This window comes from Eleutherodactylus coqui, chromosome 6 (genome assembly GCF_035609145.1).
Source record: "Eleutherodactylus coqui strain aEleCoq1 chromosome 6, aEleCoq1.hap1, whole genome shotgun sequence".
Lineage (NCBI taxonomy): Eukaryota > Metazoa > Chordata > Amphibia > Anura > Eleutherodactylidae > Eleutherodactylus > Eleutherodactylus coqui.
In genome coordinates this window covers 100,843,256-100,858,920 of record NC_089842.1, presented here as the reverse complement: position 1 = coordinate 100,858,920, position 15,665 = coordinate 100,843,256, and the positions used below count along the sequence as shown (strand labels likewise).

At 44.7% G+C, this 15,665-nt stretch overlaps 1 protein-coding gene across 1 annotated transcript in view; it reads left to right on the top strand.

Annotated features, from left to right (window-relative positions):
* LOC136632422 (coiled-coil domain-containing protein 50-like) overlaps positions 1-8,889 on the top strand; it is a 106,401-nt gene extending 97,512 nt beyond the window's left edge. The window contains exons 12-13 of the mRNA XM_066607284.1: positions 6,680-6,774; positions 7,902-8,889. Of these exons, the coding sequence (XP_066463381.1) occupies positions 6,680-6,774; positions 7,902-8,065 (259 nt within the window). The 3' untranslated portion in view covers positions 8,066-8,889. The remainder of the gene's footprint in view (positions 1-6,679; positions 6,775-7,901) is intronic.
* The last annotated feature ends 6,776 nt before the right edge of the window (positions 8,890-15,665 follow it).

Genomic DNA, 15,665 nt, shown 5'->3' with positions numbered 1-15,665 from the left:
AGCCGCCCCTTATTGTAAGCCCAATCCCTAGAGAACTGCCCATTCCTTGGAAAACAGCTTAAAAACCAACACCCACACTCCGTTTTGTCCCTCTTGCTTGTGCGAGCACCGTTAAATTATTCTGGCAACATGCTTTCACCCGGTGAGCAGATGTCTTTGTGGGCATGGTTGATCCATGTAACTTTTTTCAGGCGCTTCTCCAGCGTGATCTTATTTCAGTCACTGCAAAAAAATTCACAAGAGGAATTCATTACTACAGATTTTGCGTTCTTACATCCTGCATTGGCAAGAAATACTACCTATCTTCCTCTACACATTGCGGGTGTCTGCTGAACAAGGCTATTAACCCAATAAATGCCGCTTCAGTGGCACCAGTGGAAAATACAACTGTTCCCGCAAAAAACAAACAGGGAGGGCTTAGTAACTTGGGCGCATCCTGGCGGCTGATGCACCCGTCTTCCTGCACAAGACGGCCGCAATGCAGGATGGACGTCTTTCCACAGAGCAGGAGGAAAGAACACAAGTCCGGCAATGGAGCCGGTCATGTGCTCTTTTCTGCCAGCATTGCGGAGAGTTGTCCGTCCTGCAGTGTAACCGTTTTGGTATCGCTGCATCCGTAAAAGTCTGATCTATCAAAGTAATGTTTGATTTACCCTGCACGGTGAATGTGGTCAAAAAAAATAAAGAAACTACGCCCGAAATGCACTTTTTCGGTCACCCTATTTCCGAGAAAAAATGTAATAAAAGGCGATCAAGAAGTCAACTGTATGCGAAAATGGTACCAACAGAAATGTCAGGACATACCGCACAAAATGAGCCCTCACACAACTATGTCACCAAAGAAATAAAAAAGTTATTGCACGCAGAAAATGGACACAGAAAATAATTTTAAAAACTTAAATATCTTAAAAAAAAATACAAGTACTACAGCAAAAAAAATACTACATAAGTTTGGTAACATAGTAATCGTACTGACCCATAGAATAAAAACATCAAGTCGTTTTTGTTGCACTTTGCGCGCTGCAGAAACAGGACGACCGAAAGATGGTGGAAAGTCTTTTTTTTTTTCTCTCCGATTACAATTTTTTAAAGGTTTTTCAGTAAATTATATGGTACAATAAATAGTGCCATTGCAAAATACAACTCGTCCCGCAAAAAACAAGCCCTTATACAGCGACGTCGATGGATAAATAAAGGAACTACGATTTTTTAGGGAGTAGGGGGGAAAAAGAAGCAAAAAAGCTCCGTCACTAAACGGTTAAAAGTGGGGATGGAAAAAAGCACAATAAAAACAAAAGTAAAACTGCTTGGCCACTAAGGGGTTAAAATGGAAAAAAAAAGGACATTTGACGCAATAGCGAATAATACTCACGCAAGTTCTTCTTTTCCGCTTCTATTGCGTTCATCCAGGCATCCCCATAAACCTGAGCGGAGAGTTGAAGCCAGGATTGTTCCTTTCGATTCTTGTTTAAGTACTCTGGGGAGTTACTCTCCCATATGCTAGGGAAGTCCTGCATCATTGCGACAAGTTTGCCCATGTCGATCATTATTCGTTACGCCTGGTGGCTGGTGGCTGCAGGCTGGTGGCTTGTGGCAGGCTGGTGGCTTGTGGCTGCAGGCTGGTGGCTGCTGGCTGCTGTCTGGTGGATGAGGTGACTGGAAGGGCAGTGCTGCTGCTGAAATTTGGCTGTGAAGCTCTGTGCTGTGTGTTGGGAAGCCTCCTACCATGCCTACTTCCTGTAGTCATAGCAACCAGTGACTCCATCCACAGCTGCACTGCGGATGTACTGCGTGAAAAAACGCACCCATTCACTTGTATTGGAGGCTTCACGCACAGAATCCGACCCAAATTAGAACAGGTCGCAGATTTTTTCAAGCGCGTGAAAAAACGCGATACAAATCCGTCTGTCTGGGGACAACTGCGGATCCTCATAGGAGTATATTGGCTGCGGTCTGGGGCGGACAATGTGCATAAAATAACGCGCTCGAAATTCTGTTCATGTGCAGGCACCCTTAGGCCGCCTGCAGACGAGCGGGTCGGATCCGGCGGCGAGAATTCTCGCCGCGGGACCCGACTCGAGCGCCTGCAGAGACGAGCGCGTACTCACCCGTGCCCGGCGGCCCCGGCTCTTTCATGTGCCGGCTGCCGGGCCGCCGGCGCAGACCGGAGCCGGCGGCCGGGTGAGTGACGTATCTGTGCGAGGCTCTGCGAGGACATGCCGCGGTTTGTTTGCCGCGCGGCCAAACCGCGGCCGTCTGCATAGGGGTGCGTATTGTAATGCACTCCTATGCAGGCTTTGAGCGGCGGAAATCCCGCCGCGGGATTTCCGCCCGTGTGCAGGCGGCCTCAATGTCAGACAGTGGATTGGTAAGGGTTAAACTCTAGAGCTAGCCTCACTATTCTGCTGGTTGAGTGCTGGGGAAAGTCATAAATGTGTTTATACTAGAATTCTGGCATGAAGAATCCAGAAATATTTGTGGAAGTTCTACTTGCCCCCAAAATTTGTGACTCTTCAGCATTTTCCGATGCCACTCGCCAAAAAGAAGAAAAAAAAACAGGACTTGGCAGAAGGGGCGTACAGAGCTTGCTTTGATGGCTTGAATTCTGGGAAGCATCTTCTTTACCCTGCAGCACTTTATTGTATAAGGGCCGGTGTACATTTCTCACCACCTACTAGAGTTCGGCTAATTTGTTATTGGGGTATGCAAGCATTTTATTCGATTATAACTAGTGGAAAGGTGAATGCAGCTCTGGAGTATAATATCAGTGCAAGATATGTAATGCAGTTAGAAAGTGACTCCCCTTTTTATGTACATGAATTCTACATATAAACTGTAAAGTGGCGTTTCCTTTAAAAGGGAAACTCCAAATTAAAAATCAAGTTATGTGTCCTGTAAATGCAAATTGTGAAACACTGCCTCCTATATTCATTGTCACATGCAGCTCATGGCTTTTATCTCCATGACACACACATAGTTGATAAAGAGCAAGAAAACACAAGTTCAACCTATAATGACCCCCTGAATCTACATCCCTGCTTCAGAAAGCTAGTGGCTAGAATGTGCAAGATTTTTTTCAGGAAAGGCCTCCAGGCCAGCCTTGAACATGTTTAATGAATCCACCATCACACCTTGGTGTGCCTGAAAGCTCCATAGTCTCACTGCTCTTACAGTAAAGAATCCAGTCCATGATGATGGTGAAAATGAATTGCTTTGTAGATTCCCGGAAATGTTCTATATTAACATTAAAAGGCTTTAGCAGTTTTTAGGAGACACAGGACTATATGCTGTTTTAATGATAAATTTACCAGCCCTCTAATACACATTGTGTTTCCATTCCTCACCATTATCAATATCTCTGCTTTCAGTGAATGTTTGCTTCTGTAAGGCTGGGTTCACACGAGGCAGAATTGCCGTGGAATTTCCGTGCGGACTTTCCACACGGAAATGCCATCGGCAATCTTAAGCCCGAGACTAAGCAGCAAAGTGGACGAGATTTTCAAAAAATCTCGTCCATACGCTGCGGACAGTCCATTGCGGCCACGGATTTCAAATCCACGGCATGTCAACTGTATCCTTCTTTCCGCTGCCGGCTCTCTGTAGTGAGAGGTGGTCACAGCGGGATACAGGCAGGCAAGTCAGCTTCAAACCAGCACTGAACGGCGAGGCTTTTGAAGCTGCCCTTCTGCTGCGGAAATCTCGTGGAATGTCCGCGCAGTCCCGCTGGGAACATTCCAGAAGATTTCCGCGGGATTCTCGCCCTGTGTGCACCCAGCCTACAAGTTCCTGGTTTCTTCATGCAAAACCCTTATATAATGACAGTGAAGGAAAAATCCAGCATGCATTATATGGTAGAAATATTTTTGTCATATACACAGTCTGCGCTATTTCCACAATGTGTGAAGGCAGCTTTAGGGCGCATTCAGATGACCGTATATCGGCTGGGTTTTCACGCCCAGTCAGTAAACTTAGCTCCGCCCCGCCCCTCCCATTCCAAATAGTGCCGAGGGGCACAGAGGGGGCGGGAGCTCAGTGCACTGCTCCCGCCTCCTCCCCCTGCAGAGAGGGGGGCTGAAACTGCAGCCGATATATGGTCATCTGAATGCACCCTTACTGATATAGGAGAGCAGCAAATAGAAGTTTCTCTCCCACATCAGTAAGAGGTTTGCTTACGCAATCATGAAGATCTGGTCAAGGTCTTGAATCAACCAAAATTTTAAATGAATTTTGACTGTGGATTGTGTATATGAAATAAAAATTAAAATATTTCTGCAACACTAATAGGGTTTTATACAGACCGAAGTGTTCCCAAAGCTGAGCGTTCGCTTATGTTGGATATCATTTCCCTATGAGCTAAACAGTCTGGATTCCAAGATGATATATTTTTTTCTTGAGCTACATTGTGGCAAATCATCCTGAGTATAGGGTCCAAAACACAGGCGCACAAATGGTTAATGCCCTGTTGGTTTAATTGCTGGACCTGTGTTAATCTCCTTTCCAGCTCCATTTAAGAAGTCCTGTTATGACAAACCCTTTTTAGGGTTATTAGAGCCGGGGTTTGGTACCTGGATTTGGACAGAAAATAGTTTTTATTTACTGACCGCATTATTCTTGGTGACAAGGTTTATTACAAAGTTGCATTTTTTTCTTAATAACTGGTATCTTTAGCCCACATCCATACGGGCTATTTTCTCGCACGATTTTGCAGCGATGCGACAGTTCTACAAATCACATGTATGTGAAGTCCATGCTTTCCTATGGATTTATCCACATCAGTGATGTTTTGTAGGCTGCTACATTGTGAGACTACAAAATCGCAATTTGCTATGTTTTATAGCCCAAGAAGAAAGCATCACTGACGCTACAAAATAGCGCGTACATAGCAGCGATATCGCTGCCGCCCGTGTGGATGCAGCCTCAGGTTCAGTCGTCTTCCTAATGATTTTGTGAATGTAATTTGACGTCTTTTGTAGCATTTTGGGTGTAGTTGTCAATTAGTTTCTTCTGAAATCTGTTCTATCCTCACAACCTCTCTCCTCCCTCCTCCGTTGGTTACTGATGAGCTTTCATAACTTCTGTAGCATTTCATACTATATCTTTTTAGAGTCTCACCACAAATAGTACTTACAAAAAACAGTGAGTTCTAAAAATAAGTCCTGTAGACCCACACATCGTAGGCTGTTCCCCAAATTACTCACTAGACACACTACCGAAATTGTTAGTGACGCAAGATGCTTAACCAGTTCATTTCAGTTCACTGTATGTTGAACCACAAGACTGCTTTAAAGGGGTTTTTTTTACCCAGAATGATATTTATCCTCCTACTGTAAATGAGATAAACAGCGCCCCGAATACCCCATGTGAATGGAGCGGTGGTGCGCATGGCGTGGCTACAGTTCTAGTCATTTCTATGGGACAGGGAAGTTGCAGAGTGCATTGATCACTGCCTGTCTTGTAGAAGTCAATGGAGCAGTGGGCAGGCATGCACACAGTCACTCCAGTCACACGGGGCATCCCGTGCCATCTTTAATCAATGAAGATGGCTGAGGCTTTATCTAGATTTCCAAAGGTCTTATCTGCACTGATTTGTGCTAAACGGTACATTTGTATGAGGAGGAGAATACCAATCAATATGGTTGCTGTTGCAAGTTTCCTAGACTTCTCAATGGCAGTCATAACAGCAGGGGGATGTCTCTACATAAAAGGGAAGAGGTATACCTTGCAGAGAAAGCTGCATGAAATCTTCTAGGGGATCTGCCATGTCTTCTGTTTGTTACCCAGCTTTCCAAGAAACAATGTTGAGCTTTTTAAGTTTTATCTGAGAAGCATAAGACTGGGTTCTCATGCGACAGAAATCCCGCAGAAATCTTGTGGAATGTCCGTAGACGGACCACTCGGAAATTTCATGAGCTTTCTGTAGCGGAAATGCTGCTTCAAAATCTGAGCCACTTGGCACGGGTTAAAAGAGGCTTTTTTGCCTGTATTCCGCTCCGGGAATCTCTCCCCATAGAAGAGAGCCCGCAGCGGAAACGGCAATACAATTGACATGTTGTGAATTTGAATTCCGTGCCACATGTCAGTTTTCGTGCGGCTTGTCTGCAGCGGACTGTCTGCAGAGTGTGGAAGAGATTTTTGTAATACTCGTCCACTTTGCTGCTTAGTCTCAGGCCTAAGAATGCGTGCGGAAATCCGCATGGAAACTCTGCAGCAATTCCTCCTCGTGTGAACCCAGCCTAAAGCATGTCACCAAAAACTATTTTAAAACACCCCTTCCCAAGGGAATTCTGAGATAGTGGGCTGTGGGCTGAGGATCCTGATTGAGGGACTACATTGTGAGTGCAGAGCAACTACAAATGTGATTACTCTTCCAGCTGAACTCGGAACCCCCGTCTATTACACAGACATCCCATTGATTCCAGGGAGGACTATGTTTCACTGTGGTGGTGCTCCAGAAGAACTGAATGCATGCATCAAATTCCTGTCTAGATTACATTTGATCACTGGGAGTCCTTGAAGTGGGACACCCTGTTTTCAGTTGTTTTTGTATTTTTTGGTGGACCCCCTATCAAAAGAGGAATTATACAAAGTGGACAACCCCTTTTATATGTGATGTGCTCAGTACATATTCCTCTTTGATTTTCATATCACTCTTTGCTTACAAATGGCCCTTGTATTGCAGACACCGGTCACCCAGGAACATTGCCGAAGAACTCGACCCCACGTTTAAGTCAAAAAAGGACTCCCAGCCTGAAGTATTTGCAGTCTGCCCACAAGGTAATACCTGCCACTTGCTTTCCAATCTGCAGTTTATCACCTAGAGGCCATTAAAACTTGGCCTAACCGAGGTTGGTTTGTGATCTGTTACCATGGAGACAAATAGGTTAGCATGGAACTGGAGACACGGAACAATGGATTTTTATTTAGGAACTGCTTGCAAAGAGACTTCATCGCAATAACCACAAAATCAGTATGAAAGTAGACAATGTGACTTTCATTAGCGGGCTGTTTGTCCTGTGTTATGTTTTCACAGCACCATTCTTGTTTCTAAGGTCCTGACCGGTGACCATATATATAAAAACATATAATTAAAGGATAACCATACTGTCAGTGTAATTCTGCACAAAAACATCTACCTGGAGATGAATGGGCTGTTCTCCAACTCAATACTATACAGAGCTGTCATGCTCTACCCAGCATTAGTATAAAGAAATTACCCCCTTAATTGGGGGCTAATGGTGTGGACTAGTGGGGCATATAAACCTCATAGAGGTGTGAGCGCTACTAGCCAGACTAAAGAACTATAATAAAGGGCGGCTCCTGCTCTGGAGGACTTGATGGGGGCGCTCTAGTCACTATGTCCTCTAAAGACTTGTGCACAGTGCTATCTTATATGTCATTGTATGTATAGGTAATGCCCATAGTCTTACATGGGTCAATACTGTACATCTTTGTGCCTCCAATAGAGATGAGCGAACGTACTCTGCTCGGGTGTTTTTGGACCCGAGCACCGCTTTTTCCGAGTAACTGACTACTCGGACGAAAAGATTCGGGGGATGGCGTGGTGGAGCGGGGGGTAGCAGTGGGGAACAGGAGGGAGCTCTTCCCCCCCACTTCCCTCTGCAATTCCCCCGCGCCCCCCCCCCCCCCCCCGATTCTTTTCGTCCGAGTAGTCAGTTACTCGGAAAAAGCGGTGCTCGGGTCCAAAAACACCCGAACCGAGTACATTCGCCTCTAATTTTAAATGGGGGCACCACATAGCTGCAGATGGAGTGCCTATGGGTCAGTAGGACATAGCCACAGAGAAGGAGTGTGAAGCTGTACTGTGTCCATGCGCATGACTTCCTTGAAGAGTTTCCCTATAGCTATAGTTCCAGTCACTACACCATGTCTTATCATTACAGAATTTCCAGTATCCACTCAGACCCAACCTGTCCCAGTTGACGGATTCTATGACTTCATGGATGACGGCACAGAACCAATATTTATACCCCCAACAAAACGGCAGCCGGAGAAATTGGGACGCAGTAAACCCAAAGACAAGAAGGAGGGATGCAAGCAGCAGTGACTTGTGTTTACCATTCTTACTATTATTTGTAGCAGTCATCTTCTTGCCAAACTTTTTGTGTTCAGTGTCAATTCATTATTGTGGACGATCTTCAACGTGCGTCAACACAAGTGGTATTAACTCATTCAGGGATGAAGACGATAATCTGATTTTCTCGCATTCAGGTGCCTTAGGCATTTTTTTGACTCTAGAGAATGGCTGTTTTAATAATATAGAGCTGAATGTCCTGGTTCAGCAACGAAAAAGCACATTTTAGTAACCTATTGTCCAGTCTATTAGAACAATATTAGCTGTGTGCTATTGAATCTGCGTATGACGAGCATCGTGGCTTATTCATCTACACCATCAACTACATGGATTTTTTTATATTTTATTTTTTTTTGTTTGTTTTGCCCCAACTCTGAAGCTGAAATGAAAACTAATCTGAAATTGCATTAATCTACAGAGGTGACCTGCGAAATGTTACAAGTACTAATCTAATTAATATGATTATTATTTGCGACTGTTTTTATATCGATCTCACTAGTTTCCTTTTTTCTTTTCTTTTCTTTTTTTTGTTCTATTAACTGTACACATATTAAGTGTTTATCAAACTTTGTATTGCGGCAAAATTCAGCGTCCAGTATTTTTTTAAGGATTTTTTGCACTGATGAATTTTTTGTTTTTCCATTTTCTTTTTTTTTTTTTTTTCTTTTTTATTTCTATAATTTTTGGTGCTTTTTGTGTATAGATCCCAAATGCCTTTAGAATTTTACTTTAAAGGATTTTTTTTATATATAAATATATATATGAAATACAAGAAGTATTATTTGTATTTCTAGTTGGTCTGATTCATTTTCATAAATCAAGAAGAGCTATCAGAATTAAAGAGGAGCTCCATCTAAAATTTAAGTCTGTTTTGCTTAGGGTTTTAGCAGCCTGTTATCTCACTAAGCAGGAATGTCGCTATTTGGATCTATTGTTTGCAAGCCAGACAGTTAAAAGGGATCAATGGGTCGCAGAAGTCTTAGACCCAGGGGCTGCAAATTACACTTCTGTATAGGCCACATGACCACTAAGTACAAAATCTGTAACCGAGCCCACACCCCCATGTGTCATTTATAATACTGGTATTATCTTATGTTGCATAGGTGTTTTTGAATACTTCACAAGTGCAGGTGCCAAGATGCGTCCCCTATAGGCAAGCCCCTGATTACATCCCATGTAAGTGTGCCCATATCTGACTAGAGCGGTGATGTCAAGTGCCACATACAGGTGAAGACATATCTGTAAATACTAGTCAACTACAGAGGAGTACAGATATGGCCTTCAAGGGGGACATTGATTCTACACCCTGTCAGGAGATGCTAGGACTTGCAGTTTTGCAGCTTGCTACAGGTTGGAAATCACTGGTGCAGAGAAGTCTGGACCTGGAAGCCTGAAGGGACCCAAAATTCCCGCTGCAACTTAAGTAAATAGCAATACTAGAGATGGCATGTTATGGATAAAACCAGCGGTGTGTCACTATTTCAGTATTTCCTTCCACCCACTTGACGTATCTGGAACATGCACACAATTTGTCTTAGCTTAGCTGCAGCCTACAGCCTCAGCCTTATAAAAAGCTAAGACTTGACCCAGAAGACGCACATTCCCAGCAAATGAGTCAAAAACTGTCCAATGGGCGGTCTTATCAGTGATTGACAACTATCTATGTATGGCTGTACATACAGGGGTAGCTGTCAATCACTGATAGCTCCGCCCATTGGACTGTTCAGCGATATAAATGAATAAAATACAACTTATATAGTTTTATGGGGAAACATTCAGCATATCAAACTGCTCGGCTCCTCTGGCTCTATAACATCATGCCTGCAGTTTAGACAGCAACTTCCAGCTGATAGATTCCCTTTTTAAGGGTTTAATAGTTTTCTGACTCATTTGCTGGGAAGTTCTGTCTTCTAGGTAAAGTCTTAGCTTTTTATAAGCCCTGGAGACTATAGACTGCAGTCAAGCTTAGATAAATGTTCAGACACGTCAAGTTCAAACTGAAAGATTCCTTTTAAAGAGGTTGTCTTAGCAAAGACAGTGAAGACCTATAATGACCCAGAAGGGGTCTGACTTTTTGTGACCCACACCAGCTGCTAGAATTTAATTGCAATGGGGCACTTTTACTACTTTCTTTAATCACTACCCTGCTCAGAATTCTTGGGAAGCTGCATGAGTAAACCAGTGTAGCCATTGGGCCAGCCATGTAGCCACCTGAATCAAAGCTAAGCAGAGCTGCAAGAAGATGAAGTTGCATGGTGATTTTCTTACACTGCCACAGTGGAATCTATGGTAAAGGATATTCTGGGATGTGTCTGGGCAGAACTGGACTAGCGACTTAACATCTGCCGTGACACCAATGGTGCCCAAATCGAACATCTGTAAGGTGCATTAGAAGCTTGGAGTTCTTCTTTCTTTTCATCTCGTTCTAGCTGTTGGTTGTCACTTCATGAATAAATCCGCTTTAGGGGGCCTTCACACTGGCAAAAAAAATCAGGCGATTTTTCTTGCGACGCGAGAGTGAGTGAAAACGCATGATTATGAAACCAATGAATTTCAAAGGTTTCATTCTCATTTGCAATGCTTTCACTCCTGCAATGCTGCATGGAAAAAAAATTGCAGCATGTTCATTCTTTTTGCGATATTACCCATTGTTACCAATGTGGCCGGCGGCAGCAGCGCCTGCCGCATTGAAAGCCGTGGGAGTAGATCGCAATCCCCTGCTGTAGCAGCAGCGGGAGGCGATTCTTTCAGCCCCACAATGGGAGGATGTTGCATCCAGCGGTTTTACCTTGTTCTCAATGGGGCCGGTGCTACCGCCCCCATTGAAACCGGTGGCGAGTGTCGCGATCTGCTGCTGCGGCAGGGATGAAGAGAATCCCCGCAGGGATGTGAGGAGGTTTGCTTGTGAAAACGCCTCACATCCAGGGGGTTTCAGAAGGACTGAAAGTGCGATATCAGGTCGTGAATCATGGCCCGATATCTCGCTTGCCAGTGGGCAGGAGCCCTTACTTTTGCACTATTCTTCTTGAATCGCCCTGTGCAATATTGGCCCCCTGTGAATAAGAATTTGGAAATGAGGGTATTTACTAAAGATTGGGATTCCATGTTATCAAAAACTGGTAAGCACAGAGCGTACATGTGCATTTTAAACAAATGGGTCACTACCGCAGAGAAGTGAATTCACAAGAGGAAGTCCTACAGTGGTTCTGCAGTTTATTCCCATATATCAGCGCAGGTCTCATTTTACAATCTATAGCAATGCAGACTGTGCTGTGTGTGAGACGGAATGTCAAATTTATTATTAGTTCTATTGGGGATCAAAGGCCCTTACACAATTGCTAATTAAGATGGACTTGTAGCCATATATAGTCCTGGTATAAAAGATCAATGTGGGAATGGTACTATGAATTTAGAGGCTGCTGGGTCAGTACAACAGTGAGGCCGCCAATCGAGTTGAAGTGGCACTTCATTCATGTCCAAGTACTCGTTGTTGGTTTCTTTGGAAACGTATTTTAGACACTTGCTAGGCTTCGCACCATATAATTACCTCTGTGTTAGTCAGCGTGGAGAGCAACTCGCTCTGGATGAATGGTTGCCACCATGTGATACATTTGCCTTGCAGTACGGGTACTTTACCTTAGCCCAGCAGTTACAACTAGAGATGAGCAAGCACGCTTGGGCAAGAATGCAGTTACTCGAGTAGAGCGAGGCTCGCTCGAGTAACTGACTTATCCGAGCGTGCTTGCTCATCTCTAGTAACAACCCTAAAGGCCGCTCCCGATGGATGTATTCGCATGTGCAATACGCAGCGAGTAGAGCCCATTGATATCAATGCGTTCATTCTCATTTTTTTTGCATGTGCATTTCTCACATGCGCAAAACGTAGAACCTGCCCCATAGAAATCTGGTGGGGTGCGCAATTTACTCAATGAAATGCATAAAATACAGCGCAGAACCAAGGAGAAAAGAATATATCTAGACCTCATTAGGCAGATTAGCCTTTTAAATCATGGTAAGAGTGTATTCCATGCCCATGCGAACATGCTCAAGGCATGCAAAAAAAAGTACAGTAGAATGTGCCGATACATGCACAAAAGTGCCTTGTTCATGGTGCACATTTGTTGCGGTTAAGTACGCACAAAAACATATACACCCGTGTGCAGCCGCCCTAACAGTCATCTCATCTAGGGCCCTGATTTTGGAAAGGAAGATGATTACTACAAAGGCTGTCCCATATACGGTCAAACCTCTAGTTTTGTTGGTAATCCATCCTAAAGCAGTCGACTAAACTTGAAACCAATGGAACTTGAGGCAATTCTTTCCATAGAAATCAATATAAATGCAATTATGGAATCCAACATTCCAAAAAACACACCAAACCACATTTTTGTACAGCGTTTAGCACTGCTTTTGCATTGCGGCACTAAACGCTATACAGTGCTCCCATTTATTGCAATGGGGCTGTTCACACAAGCGTTTTTGGCCCTGTGTCGCCCATTGAAATGAATGGGCAGTGGTTTCAGCGCAGCTGAAAACACGGCACAACTTGGTACCGTGTTTTTGGCAGCGCTAAACCCCCTAGCTACACTGCCTGAGAGAGAAAAACAAGAAAAAGCGATATATTCACCTTGCAGGTGCCGTAGGTGTGTCGGGAGCCGCTCTCCAGAGCTCCATGCAGGCTTGTCAAGCCGGCAGAGCATCTTGCTAGTGACGGGGGATTGAAATCCCCCACCTCCAGCAAGAGAGTGCTCTGATTTGCTGAGTAACAGCCTGCTCAGCCAATCACAGCCATTTATCCATGAATGGCTGTGACGTCAGCAGCAAGGTCACGTGGGCCAGCGGCGAAACTAGAAGCAAGTGACGGAGGTAGAGACGAAATTCCGCGGTGAAGAATCGGCTAAACTGGAAACCGGCGCAATAAGAAGGCAACAGAAGTAGAGGTATATGCTCAGAGCATTGGCTGTCCCCAGCCAACATGACAACTTATACAAAGTGCATTACACAGGTAGGTGGGAGAGACATTCAGAACACGTTGTAAAGCCTGACATTTTATGACTCTTGTGAACAACCTCAGAGATGGAAAGGAAAAAGTCAAAACTTTCCTACCGAGCAGCTCTGTGTCTGCTGTCAGAGACGTAAAGAGCAGCACAGTCATACAGATTGTGCAGCGCAGGTTCCAGTTGTGTAAATTTGTGGCTTTCCTCTTACTGCAGATACAGTCATGTAGAGACAGCTTTTTACATATTTAGTTTTTAAATAAAGTGAATTAACCTTTTCATTACATTACTTGCTGTATCACTTTCACTTATGCTCCAGATCTCGTTCATTGACAGCCGCTATAAAGTCTTTTTATTTGGTCATAGTCACCCAGACTCCATAGAAATTTATTTCCCCCTTAGCATTGTGGTGCCATGCAGGAAAATATCGCTCATGTGCATGACCCCATCCAAAAGAATGGGATTCATGCTTGTGCAAGATTTGTGCGTCTCAAAACACGATTTTAGCACCCGTGTGAAGGTAGACTACGAAATTACTTACAATTCTCATTCTATGCAGGAGAGGACAGCGCTTCTGCCATGATATTTTTATATGATTAATGTCCAGAACTGGAAACTTTCTGTAAAATAAATGGGTGCTGGAACCCAGCAGTGAATATTCAATTTCCCAGTGGCGCCACCGCAGGAGAAATTGTGTATTATGCTTTGGTCAGTTAAATCAGTGTCCTGCCCATTTAATGCACAGAGATATTAGGTTCCTCCAAGGTAAGGATGTTCTTTCTAGCTCTTCACTGCTCTAAGGCCTCTTTCACACAAGTGTGGTTTTGGTGCAGTATAGGCGCACAAAAAACTGTGCCTATTCTGTGCTAAAAAGCGCTTGAACAGGGAGCTGTGTTTAAAAAAAAAAAAGCACAGCTGCTCGAGAGAGAGACCGAGAGAGAGAGAGACCGAGACCCGTAGGGCTTCGGGATTTCCCCATAGCAGAGAGAGAGAGCATGGCTATGGGGGCATTAACCCATAGCCCTGCTTTCTCTGTCCCTGCTATGGGGGATTAACCTGTAGCCACACTCTCTCTGCCTTCTATGGGTTTAACCCTCCCCCCTTCCGTAGCCCCACTCTCTTTCCCTGCGATGGGGGATTAATCTGTAACCCCACTCTCTTCCTGCTGAAGAGCTATCCCCATAGAGCAGAGAGAGAGGGCAGGGCTATAGGACTTCTCACAGGGATTCCCAATAGCAAAGAGTGGGTGGGGCTAGAGTGTGGATCCCTCTAGCCCCACCCTTTCCTCCCACGCTCCCGGGGAGCCTTGTAACCCCACCCCCCTCTCTTCCCCTACTGTCCCCAGCTGCTGGGAAATTCCCAGCTACTTTCAGCAGGACAATTAAAACATGCTGCCCAGAAGCACATTTTAAATGTCCCGCTGTAAATACCGGTTAATCCCCACAGAGATTAAGGGAACCCTCGATGCTTCCCCTCATCCCTGCAAGCAATAACAGGAGTTTACAGCAGGACATTTAAAATGTGCTTCTGGGCAGATCCCTCTAGCCCCACCCATTCCTTCCAAGCTCCTGGGGGAGCCCTGTAACCCCAACCCCCTCTCTCTCCCCACTATAGGGGAGAGAGGTGGAGGGAGTCCCCTACTACCCCGCACTGCTGGGGAAGCAAACCTGTTAGTCCCCAGGGAGATTAAGGGAACCCTCGGAGCTTCCCCTCATCCCTGCAGGGACTAACAGGAATTTACAGTGGGACATTTAAAATGCGCTTCTGGGCACCATGTTTTAAATGTCTGGCTGTAAGCAGCGGGGAATTCCTTCTGTCTGAAGAAATCCTAATGACATTTGTAATCTCATTTCCCTGCGCAGAAGTTTCCATGGACTTGTGCTCCCATTTATGCTCCTTTGGGTAATATGCAAATAAGGAAGATGGAATAATACCTCCACAGTGCCACCTAGTGTAAGGCAGCATTCCTTCAAGCCAAAGTTAGACTCTTTATACAAGCCTTGTAACATTGACTGGGATTTAAAAGCAAAGCCAGACTCCATGTACAGACAGCTGTTTCAAGGTATTTGTACAGTAGGAGTCTGGCTTTGCTAGTGAGAGGCCTGGGACGGGGGTCAGAAACACTATCTTTTCTCCTTAGGGAGAGCACCTAGACAGGGAGTGAGGAAACTCAAAAGGCCATGCACGCTCCTCTGGGTGATATACAAATAAGGGAGATGGAATAATACCTCCACAGTGCCACCTATTGTAAGGTTTCTGAGCCTCGTCCCAGGCCTCTCAATAGCAAAGCCAGACACCTACTGTGTACTGATGAAGGGCAAATACTCTGAAACAGCTGTCTGTACATGGAGTCTGGCTTTGCTTTTATTTCCCAGTCATTGTTACAAGGCTTGTATAAAGAGTCTAACTTTGGCTTGAAGGAACGCTGCCTTACAATAGGTGGCACTGTGGAGGTATTAGGTCCTAGCTTTTCTCGCTCCACAGACCTTAGATGTGAGCTTTGCAGTGGCATGTCCTATCTTCATGTAAATGCTTCTATAGGAAACCATTGGTTCTTATAGGAGCGATCTTTTCAT